The 12,406-nt window shown below is 45.2% G+C and overlaps 1 protein-coding gene across 2 annotated transcripts in view; it reads right to left on the bottom strand.

The window, feature by feature from the left end:
- SLC22A15 (solute carrier family 22 member 15) overlaps positions 1–12,406 on the bottom strand; it is a 398,229-nt gene that overhangs the window by 125,909 nt on the left and 259,914 nt on the right. For both annotated transcript variants that reach the window (XM_069635638.1, XM_069635639.1), the window contains exon 7: positions 8,106–8,246. In XM_069635638.1, the coding sequence (XP_069491739.1) occupies positions 8,106–8,246 (141 nt within the window). The remainder of the gene's footprint in view (positions 1–8,105; positions 8,247–12,406) is intronic.

Here is a 12,406-nt window from a genome sequence, read left to right as displayed (position 1 = left end):
CTGCTCCATTGTCAAGCACTCCTCTAACAACTGCTATTTTTCTCGAACTCATGGACATGGATGTTCTCGTTCTTGCCGAGACATGGTTCAAGGCCAGCTCTGTCACAAGTTTTGACACAATCCTCCCCGAGGGCTACAAGATCCTCTCAGAGCCCAGGCCCAATAGACCCAGAGGTGGAGTGGCCCTGATCTTTCCTGAGTGGATTCCTGCTTCCATCATCCACACCCAGACCTATATCTGCTTTGAATGCCTGGTCTGCAGGCTCTCCGTCTCTCCTGACCTCCATCTGACCATGGCCACCATCTACAGTCCACCTGGCCTGGTCACCCTCTTCCTCTCTGAATGGGCTGACATCACCTCCTCTCGCCCATCTAGCTCCCAGCTTCTCCTCCTTGGGGATCTCAGCATCCAGCTAGACTCTCCAGACTCCTCAGGGCTCTTGTTGCACCCTATGCGACTCTCTTCCTCTCCATTCAACCCACTGGTCCGACTCACTCTTGTCGGCCACACCACGGATGCTCATCTCTTCAGGCATCCACCTCTCAAACCCTCTCACTACTCCTCTCTCCCGCAGTGACTGTTGTCTTCTCTCTTCACACTTGAAGCTTGTAATCCCTTTGTCAAAGGCCCACCCAGCACTGCCACCTTCCTGCACAGGGATTCGACCTATGAAGAGAGTGTCAGTGGCTGCCTTTGCCTTTACTTTCTCCCATCCACCTACTCCTGCGGTTCACTCCCATCCTAACACAGCCCTTTCCAACCTTCACCTCTCCATCCCCAACACTCTGGATATCCTTGCCCCGGTTATGAGGATCCGCCCGAAGCCTACCACCAAGTGCAACTCTTGGTACGACTCCGATTTGGCTGCTATGAAACGCAAGTGCAGAGTAGCTGAGTGGAAGTGGGGAGCTTCAGGTGCACCCTCTGACACACTGGCCTGCCGCCTGCTCCAAAGGTAATAGAGGCTCTCCATCTTCTCTAAAAAGAGGGTCCACATTCAAGCCTGCATCTCTGCAGCCTCTAACAATACAGCCAACATTTTCAAAATCTGCAAGGAGCTAGCCAATCCTACTGAAGTATTCTCCTCCTCCATACACACCCAAGCCCTCTGCACAGCTCTGGCATCTCATTTCACCACTAAAACCCAGGACATCCTGTACGCACTCTCCACCACTTCGCTTTCTTCCCCCACCCCACTCAGGACTGCCTTGGTGGCCGCCCCTCCTCTCTTGCTTCTCTCCTCTAAAACCTGAAGATGTTTCCAGATAAGTCAGGTCTATGAAAGTCATCTAAACAGGTGACCCCTGCTCTTCCAAAACCATCAAGGACAACATTGTTTCTCTCGCCCCAGCCTTGGCTGATTTCTGCAATCATTCCTTCGCCACTGACTCTTTCCCCTCTCTTCTCAAGTACTCCCTTGTGCACCCACTACTAAAAAATCCTTCTGCCGAGCCCTCCATTCCGGCAAACTATCGCCAGATCTCTATCGCTCCTTTCCTGGGCAATCTCCTGGAGAAGCTGGCTATCTCCCAGGCAACCCTGCACACTGAATCTGTTGGTTGTGTCCATGACCATCAGTCTGGCTTCCGAACAGCTAGAGGCAGAGAAACTGCACTCCTGAGCACCCGTGAAGATCTCCTTCTGTGCTCACTTTCCTCTGCTTTTGGCACAGTCAACCACAATATCCTGATTACTCGTCTCTGTGAGACCCTTGGCATCATGGATCAGGCTCTGGCTTGCGTGATCTCCTTCCTCCTGGTCTGACCCTCCCAGGTTCAGCTTGGTTCCTTTCTCTCCACATGTGGTGTTCCCTAGGGCTCCATCGTCTCCGCCTGAGTCTTCAACATCTATCTGGCCCCTTTGGCACTCCCGATCTCTACCTTCACCTCTAACTTTCAGTGTTATGCGGACGACACACAGCAGGCTTTCAGGCTACCCTCGGCCTCCCACTCGCTCATCCAGATTGTCTATCCGCTATTCAATCATGGTGTGCCTCGAACTATCTATGCCTTAACGCCAGCAAGAATGAGATCCTTCTCATCGGGACCCTTGCTCCCGCTTTCCCTCTCTCACTCTGGCCGCCCTCTTGGGCCCTCTGCCCTCACCGTCGGCAAAAAACCTTGGGGTGATCTTCGACTCCACTCTCTCCTTCTCTTCACACATCACATGCCTTTACAAGAAGGCCCATTTCCTGCTGTATCTCCTCAAAAGTATTCTCCCTTTTCTCACCTACCCCCAGAAGCTCACCCTTCTCCAGAGCACTGGTACTTTCTAGGCTGGACTACTGCAACAGCCTCTTTCTCAATCTGCCCAGCTCTACACTTTGCCCTCTGCAACTCATCCAGAACAGGACCGGTGGACTTCTCGTTGGCCTCAAGCCCAGGGGCCGTATCTCTCTGGCCCTAAAACCACTCCACTGGCTCCCAGTGGCTGCAAGGATCAAGTTAAATACCCTCTGCATCGTCCGCAAGGTTTTTTGGGGCAGTGGCCCTTAGTCCCTTCAACTCTCTCTTCCAAAGTACCTTCCTCCAAGAGCCCTTTGCTCGTCTACTTCCAACTCTCTGCAGGTGAGTCACTTCTCCAAGCGGAGATTGGGGGTAGAACTCTCTCCTCTGCAGGTGCCTCCCTCTGCAATGTCCTCGCTGCCTCCCACCGCCTTGAGCCGGATCTCCTTAAGTTTTGGAAATTCTCCTCAAGACCTACCTTTTCCTTCTCTCTCCATCTACCCTACTAACATTGCCTTGCTCCTGCTCCCGTCTGCTGACTAGCTGCCCGGTGGTCCTCCAATTCTTACAGAACACCAGACACCCCCCTAACCAGTCCCCTTGCACTTGCCACCTGGCCCCACTTGCACTGTCTTCTGGCTAACCTTTGGACTACAGCGCTAGGATTGCCCCTCTTAGTTCCAGCCCTCCCAGAACTTAACTCACGGCCCTGCTGCTCTGGGTGCACTTTTCCCTGTACCCTCTTCCCCTTTTTGTTGCGCACTCGCATGATCTCACTGACACAAGGCCTAGTAAGATTGTTTGTCTTGTCCTCCCTCTGCTCCCCTCCCTTGCCTTGTTGCACCTTGAAACATTTGTGTATAGGCGCATGATAAATAAACAAACTAATCAATCAATGCATCTTCTCCTCACGTTTTTTTAATATGGAAATATGGAGTCCCACTGTCCCCAAAATTGAGTGCATTCTGGTTGCTACATAATCCCAGCACCCAAAAACGAAGCACACAAGTTGCTTCTGCTCCGATGTCCTGATCAGAGGCCCTAGTCGCCCATATGCATATTCCCTTTGATCGCCCACCAAGAAACCAAAGCCACTGTATAAAGATTTCATGATCGCCCAATCCCTGATGCCTACCTGTACAATGTCAGAGTTTGTGACCTATGTGACCCGCTCAATTTCAAGATTGCAAAAGCTTCCTCCCATCATCTCAAATAAAATGGTTTACCCTCAAACGTTCAGAATCTGGAGGAAAACAGAAATCGCCACAAAGCTTTAAAAGGGATGCAAAAGTCATGGTTCCATAACCATGAAAATGGACTCCGATATCAAACGAGCCAGAACCTGAACCAAACAGTCTGGCCATCGAGGAAGACATAAAATGCAGGATTTTCTAATCCTACCACTCGTCACTCAAGCCCAAATGCACCAATGACCAATTAGCTTCATCACAACACATTTATATCCAACTTCAAGAGCTTCAACCCCCCTCATCCCCCGCCAATCAGCATTCAAAGATTCTGATCAGAAGCAGGAAAACGCCTACTTTCTTCTTCCTAATAAATCAATCATCTTCCCTTTATCGCAACTCACCTCGCGCCCTTTTCGGATGCAACCCTCTGAAAAAATATCAATCCAAAGTCTTATTGGGTCCTCCTGAAGTCCCTGCATTGTTCCCAAACCACCTTGTTGCAGCCTTTGAGGTGGATTTTAGCACAGGGTTGAGCATCAGCTGCAGTTCTACTGCTCCAGGATCCTTAATTCGACTGAAGAGAGCTGAAGACCATGCAGTCGCTAGGCAGAGCTTCTGTAGCTTGGTACTGCTCACCAATCACCACCATGTGCAGTGATGTTCTGTGTTAAGCAGTCACCGACTTACAGATGCCCCCAGAAGCATGACCTTGCAGCACGTCGCTCCCATGACAGCAATCCTCTGCTCACCTCCTTGCAGCTCACCTCAGCCTACAACATAACATACCCTCAAGTGCAGAGGACCGTGGACTAAAAGCCCACAGCTGTGCCCTCTGGGCAACAAGCTCTCAGAGACTTGCAGAACAGCCGACTAGAATGAACATTCTCTTAGTAAGAGGAACGGAGCTCAAGAGGACATCCTACCAGACAAGGTTACGAGTGGGATAGATGCATCCTCACAGTATGGCCTACCGCTCTGGAGAAACGAGGCTCGCAGCACTTCCATCTGAGTTTTCTACACCGAATGAACAGACAATTCTCTTTGGCAGGCATTACTGACTTAAGAAAACTGTATTCATGACATAATGGAGGACAAAGCAAAGAGCGCAAATGTGAGGTGTGCCAAGATCATGGAGTATGACAGAGGACCGGGAAGATGCATGGGGCTATAGATGTGTCAGTGGCGGGCACAGCTAACCTTTACCCTAGAACATTCATCTAATTTCACCCTCACAGTTGAGGGAAAGTACACTAGGTGGGTCAGCAGTTAGAAACTCACAAAACCTAGCAAAACCTAAGAACTATTGGAAGTTGAGTAGAACCTGCTCCAACCGGGCCTCAAAGCTTTTGCTTTGAGAAGACAACACTGAATGCTAGGTTTAAAAAGCTGCTATAATAATTTCAAGCACCCTAGTAATTTCTTTTAATGTATAATAAAAACCTTTAACACTTTATAGACAATGCATAATATGCCATAACCTCATACATCAATGTTTTAAAAAGCGTCAATACACATACAATTCAATATATCTTTCCTTCTAATACAATCTAAAAACCTTGAATTCGTTTAATATCAAATATAAAGTACATTATTATAATTTATTTTCCACTATACGCATAAAAACCTGAAAAAGACTTAACATTTAAAAGACATGTTAAGCACAAAATTCATCACAGAACTCCCAGTTTATCCCACTCCAATGTAATTCTCTTCCAAATAGAGAAGGCAGCCCCTATATAAACCAATGGATTTGCCATAAAAATACAGGACCAAAACTGGTCTGATTCAACCATCCTATGGTCGCCTACTAAATCTTTATACCCAGCTTCATACCAGCCACTCAGTTTAAAACATGGCGTGAGGAGATATCTTGTAGTTTCCACCTCCTTTTTACAGAACCTACATACTTATTTTTTTCTCTGGGTATTTTTTCCCAAGCACCTATATACTCTAAACAAGGTAGCATATTAAACCTCCACAACATGATGAATCTACTAAACGCCCTATGGCTCACCATTAATACATATTTACATGGTTTATTCACAAGCATCCCTTGGTGACCAAGTAGAAAATCTACTGTGTTCTCCCAGTATATCCAAATTCCTAATTGCATCCCAATGGACAGCTTTCTCACTGAGTCTACTGTACCGGGGCTTTAAATTATTGCTTTCCATTGGTAATCTCAAATTGATCTCCATCAGGAAGGTTGATACCGTCCGAGTTAAATCCTTTAGATCATCATTATTCTGTGCATCCTTTTATCATTTAATTCCCCAAGATACTTAACAAACTATCAGGAAACTTTGTCTCGAATGTCATCTTTGCAAACAGCCTACAACACCATATCGTCCATAAAGTTGACCATGATGTAAGTCCAGCTCACAGCGAATTGCCTTGACTGGGGTTGATTTGGCCAGTCTTAATGCTGACCTCCACAGTTTCGCCTCAATTGTGTCTCTATTTCGCATATTATTGTTGTTACTGTCTTCAAAGCATAGATAGCATTAGGTATGATACATGTTTTATAGATTTCCAATAAACCTTCAATTGAGTATCCCCCTTTCTCTGATATATATGCACGCAGGATATTCCATTTCTTTATAATCTTCTTTTCTAGAATATCCATAAAGTGATCTGCTGGGGGACATTTTTTTATTGTCACGCCTTAATAGGGGTATGTTTCCACGACTTCGATATTCCTATTGTCAATTTTCCATATATATTTTTCCTTCTTTCTATTAGTACCTTTGTTTCCAAATATTAGGATCTTAGTTTTGTTCACATTGATATTCAAATTATTTTCCTTTGCATACATATATAGTGCATTTAATAACCTTTTTAACCCGGTAGGAGTTTTATCTATCAAACTTGTATCATCCGCATAGCATAACCAACAAATAGCCCTGTCTCCTATCTTTGGTGAAAAATTATTGATTTCATGAAATCTTTCCCCCATATCAGAGACATACAAGTTATACAATGTGGGAGAGGTAACACACCCGTGTTCTAATCCAAAATTGGTATTAATAGCACTAGTTCTTTCTTTGCCTTTATTCAGATACATCACCACTGTGGTGTCTTTAGACATCTTCATTAGGAAGTGGACGACAATCTGGCAGATTTTCCATCTCACTTATTTGCCCCTATCCACACAATCAAAAGCCCTGCTAAAAGCAATAAAACTGGCATATAGTTTTATATTTTTCCTCATTGCCTCTGCCACTAGGACATTTAGGGTCAAAATATGATCTATAGTACAGTGTCCAGCTCTGAACCCGCCTGCATGGTAGGCATTAGATTATTATCACTACTCCACTTATTCACAAGTTGTAATATCAGGGTACAGAAGATTTTGCAACTGGAATCGGACATTGCGCGTAACCTATAATGTTGTGGGTTAACTCTACCCCTCCACCCCCTTTTTATACACAGGGATAAATATGGCCTTCCTCTAACTATCTGGAATTTTTCCTGATTTCCAAATAATGGAAAAGAGTTCATATATCGCAGCCCACTTTTTTGGGTTTCGCTTTAAGACAATATTCGCCAGTTGGTTCGGTCCATGAGCTCTTGAAGATTTCATGCCTTTAATTATTTCCAATACATCTGTCAACCCAAACGGGAATACCAAATCATTCCCTGACCATTTCATGTCAGTAAGAGGGGCCGGCTTATTCTTATTAAAGTACCTAGATACTATGAACTCTTTCCAGGTCTCTATCGGAATAATATTAACATCCGAATTATAATCTTCTATAATATATTGGTGATATAGGTACCAACATTTTTTGGCATCATATGTCCTGCATAGTTTGAATACTATTTGCCAGTTAACATTTTGGAGATTATATTTGTATGACTTCAGCCTATTTTTAAATTTCATCCGTAGCCTTTTTATGTTATGCAAACAATCTTTCTCATTCAAATATGGATCTTGTTTTACCAACCTTATTTCCCCTCCGACTTACTTCTTTTTACTTACTATTTGTTTATCATAGGGGTTTTTATGCTTTTCTGTTTTTTTATTTATTGTAATTCTTCTCAGTCGACTGAATCATGCCTAATAAATTACCAATCACCTGGGATCCATTCAGTAAAAGATCCCGTACAATCATTGGTAGGATATTAAAAATCCCACCTAATTTTTTTAAATTATTCTCAGTCCAACAGATCCTATTTTGGTTTGTACTATAATGGATGTTCAATTCTGGATGTATGTTTTTTTTTTTTTAATGTTGGGCCTCTCAGTGTGCATCTTAGGAATGCATGGTCACTATAGGGAGTTTGCAAATGTTCAAATTCTCCTATTCTTTTCCCCAACCTCCTATTTAAAAAAATGTGACCCAGTGTTGCACCCTAGTTGTAGCCACTACTATCAATAGAAGCTAAAGAAATCCTTCAATCCAGACCAGGTGTGAGGTGGGGTACAAGAGGGCCAACAAAAAACCCCAAAACTGCAATGCACAAAGGGAATTGTTCTGTTGGAGAGTGTATGGGGTTGCCCAATACAGAAAAAGCAATGCAAGTGGGCAACGTGGTGGTCATTTCTGTCATCACTTGTATGTAAACCATCACTTCTATATGGACATGTGATTGTATGCATTTATATACCTCAGCATTAGACTGTTCTTCTGTGGGCAAGACCTGCCCTCCCACCTTATCATAACATGATCCACATGTCACACTCACCATTTACGGTTCATCAGATAGACACAAATGGGATAGGATGGTATCTCAACCACTCCACTCAAGGCCAAGTTAACGTAAACACTGCCACCCAGGTCCCCGGCGTTCAAAGTCAGGCCGTAATAGACCAGGCTGCATACAAACCTGTAGAGAGAAAGAAGGACGAATGGTGTGAGAAAGAAGCAACATAATAAAAACAAGGAGCAAATTAAACAACGTGAAATGGGAACCTGCAAGGATGCGCTTTTTGGCCAAGAATTCAGATCTTACAGAGTCGCCGCCATGAGCAATTTTATGTTGCGAGGAGACTGGGCCAGCTGACTGAAGTATACAGAGACACATGTAAAATAGGGCACCAAGTGAAACGAAAACTAAAGATAGATTTAGAATGACTCCTCTGTGACCACACAGAGCAGTCATTCTAAATTGAACTGTCAGCCCCTGCCGCATACAAATGCGTGCAGGGGCTGGCAGGGAGGTGGGGGGGGATGTTTGTAAAGAGGTGTGTGGACTTGTTATGTGTTGTGCTGGGAAGGGGGTGCTGGGAAGGGGGTTGTGGGGGATAACCCCGCCATTTTACATAACCACCGAGAGAGGGTGGGGGTGGGAAAAGGATCACCTTGGAGGGGTGCGGGGGGCAGGAGCTTGTCATATTACCACATTTCAAAGCAGACAACAAAAATCCCCCCAAAAAATTAAACAATAAGTCCCCCTTTTTTCTGCTTGGTCTTTAAAATGCGGGAATATCACAGAGCAGTAAAACAGGATCTCAGAAACCATTTCTCCACTGCGCTATTCAGAATTTTATTCTTTTCACTTAACATTTTTTCCAACGTTCTCACTTTCCCAGACTTGTTTGGGAGGGGGTTGACAGAAATGGTAAATGAAAAACCCAGCCTATAAAGAGAAAGGATACTTTCACAGGGGGCCTAATGAATGCTAGTTGTGATGCAGGCATACGGTTCTATGTTACTTTAAAACTGTTAGGGAGATGCATCATTATTGTGCTTCATGCCCCACTCCTAGCGAGACCCCCCCCCCACACTTTTTTCTGGACCTTTTTCTTTTACTCCTGAATGAGTGGAGCCTTATTTCCACTTGTTCATTCTTATGGGTGTTAGGCAGAGTTTGTGTGCAGTACCCTCTGGGACCACAACACACAACTAATGTATAAGTCTGTACTACACAGTTTTTGCTAGCGGAGCTGAGCAGCCAGGCTCATCTCAAGAGGGGATTGTGAGCAGTAATGGTGTTACACAGAGGTCTACAATCACAGGTGTTCAATTAGACTCTTACACTCAATGTTTCTTGGTTAAACACTATTAATTTATTCAACAGTCAGTTATAAAACATTCACTAGAACGAGGCAGTTAATATTATACACAAGTATACTTCAGTACTATACTCAAGTTTCCGAAGCATTCAGACTTCTTTGAAGGAGGAGCAAAATGGCATTCAGAATACTTTGAAGGAGGAGCAAAAAGGAATAGGTTCAGAACATAAAAGGATTACAATTTCTTAGACAGTGCAGATACTTTGAGTTCACCAGAAGAGTCAATTAAATTCAATAGGATAGGCCAAAATCAATGGGCTAAAGTCTTTTGGATAGGAGAAAACGGTTCTGGTAAGTAAATGGTAAGTCTCTATAGATGTTCTTAGAAGTAGTTTGTGAAAAGTTTGTGAAAAGAAGAATTATATGTTGGGTCACAAGCTGATTAGGCCTGCGAGTTGCAAAAGATTCAAGCACTTTCACAGCGAGAGGTAAGTACTCTCAGTCTCATTTCACAGTACCTTACAAATGAAGAAAAAGATGCAGCTGAAGACGTCTGTTCCTGGCAGTTCCTGCAGAGCTCGCTGTTTCTGAGCCTCAGTCGTGGGGACAAGAGGGAGGACGTCCGGGGACTCCTGCACTGCACTGGGACTGGCCACAAAGCTTTCACTTGGCAAATTTTCAATTCCGGTAGCTGTAGTAAAGCACACAAACTGGTGTCCCTATCCATGGTTATACGGTTTCCTGCAGCACTCTGAGGAAATTCAACCATCTCCGAGATAAGGTGTCCAGGTGGCTTACGGTTTGAGTTTATTGGTCCCACCAACTCAAAGGGAGAAGTCGTCCTTGAAGGGGCTTCCCTGTCGAGGTGAACTTGGCGATTTGGACCTGCAGCAGGGCTTCAACGGGTAAACCAACAGTCCAGGAGTTGCAGCAGCCGTCCTCTTCAAGCTCATCTTCGGTTCTTTCGTTCCAGTGGTCGACTCTGCCTTCCAAGCCAAGAGGCTCGCCTTTTCAGTTCTCTCCCATTCTAGCCGGTCAAGTGGCACAGCGAGTAGAGCGCTCGCTTTGACATCGGTGCAGAGCTTGCTAACGCAGGTTCGAATCCCGGCAGGGCCAAACTCAGCCTTTCATCCTTCCGAGGTCGATAAATGAGCACCACACACCGTGGGTAATAATAAGCAGCGCTCAGATACCTGAGGGTTCGTAGCGCTATATAAATGCCAAATTATTATTATTATTATTCATTCCTGCCTAGCTGTCACTCACCCAGCAGGGTGGCTGTCCTTGCCGGACAGTCCGCCAGTCAATCATACCAGAATGCATTTGGGTCTCCTAGGAGACTAAGCACAGAGTTTCGGGCACTTCCTGCCCACCCCAGACACTCAGGCGCCATAGGCGGTCTTCAGTCCTGAAGCCCGCCAAAGGCGAATGAACAATGGAATCAAACCTGGTTTGGCGCGCAGAGCAAAACTTTAGAAGGACCTTTCCACAAAGAAATGGCGAAAAAAGAAGACCGGGACCTGTTTAAACAAAGGGGGCTCAGACGGCATCTTGAAAAACATGGCTCCCGCGATTTAACGCTACCGGTGTTCGCGGTCGGGAAAAATCATGGTAGTTCGTTGGAAAACCATTGCCACCAGCCATTTTGAGAGGAAAGGGTAGCATTTGAATGCTACATGAGTATATAGACACAGGGGATACTAGGTAACCCCTCCAGCACTCTATTGTAAGATAAGGTGTGCTGGGTCTAGGAATTTAAAGAGACTAGTAAAGTCAATTTCACTTTACTTGCTCTGGGAAACAATAGTTCATCCCAAGGTATTTAAACCTTGGGAAAGCCTGAAAAGGCTTCCCTGTGCCACTGCACTGAGGGTGAGGGTGCTGTGTGACAAGTGAAAAGATGATGCCTAGAGAGTTGGTTATACACCATAACTAACGGAAACACAATATTAAAACACATTTCAAAACACATGAGAGAGTGGGGAAAAGGGTCACACACTGTCCAGGTAAGAAAATCAAGTCCTCAAAATCCAGCAAAGCTGCTGGGGGTCTCTAAGGTGAATGGAATTAGCACATTTTTGAGAATTCTCCCCAACAATGGGCTCTGTCTTTTAGAACTCGATTCTTTGTAATCTACCTGTACTATGGAGTCTTGTCTGCTCCATAGCTCTTAAAGGCATCTGTGGTTTACAGCTGCAGCACACAGCCCCCTATGGGGAGTGTTCCTGGGGAACCCTAGGGTGCTCCTTTAAGATTATTTTCCTATATCCTTAAGTTAACTACAGTTCTTACGGCTAGAGAGCTACTTAGTATCTCATCCAAAAATCTATAGTCTGAGATTGGCCCGCACCACCTTTAGTGGAGTGCCAAAGGGATACATAGTATCCCCCTTCTCTCTGCACCTGAGACTGTTTAGTCACAATCGCCTAGTTATGGCTGGGGGCAGTGGACTTTTTCTACCAACTATTGTGTATTTTTATACCAAAGGCTATGTCCATAACCACGGTGGTGTACAATAGGGGCACCCAAGTACCAACATGGGGCCTCCCTGCTTTTTTCACCATTACTATCGTGGTTGTTCTTTGTTAGCCCTTTGTCTACCATTAGGAGGTGCAGGGGGTGGGGGGAAGTCTTTCACCGTCCTGTCCTTTGTTTGCCAGAGTGCCTGAATAGGTCCAGCTCCGACATGGGGTCTGGCTGTCCCGATTGGTCACCCAAAAGCACCTTTTTGTAAAATGCTGAGAGAGAATGCAGAGGAGTGTGTGCTGGAGCTGTATAAAAGGTGGGGCTTCTGGAGTGCAAAGCAAGTCGACTACACGAAACAGAAGTAAACAAAGTAGACTACGACCAGAGATGCCTGCAGACCCTTTGCAAGACCGTGAAGTGACCATTGCTGCCCTGACTCAGTTTTCTATGCAACAGAAGAGCTCCTAAGGGGACGACTCCACACAAACACTTTCTGCAAACGAAAGGTATTGTGGGGGAAAAGGCATTGCTTACCTGATTCCAACACGTCACTCCAGAGCATTGG

The sequence above is a fragment of the Ambystoma mexicanum genome, chromosome 7p, assembly GCF_040938575.1.
Source record: "Ambystoma mexicanum isolate Mex_15411 chromosome 7p, UKY_AmexF1_1, whole genome shotgun sequence".
Lineage (NCBI taxonomy): Eukaryota > Metazoa > Chordata > Amphibia > Caudata > Ambystomatidae > Ambystoma > Ambystoma mexicanum.
This window is presented reverse-complemented; position numbering and strand designations above follow the sequence as displayed.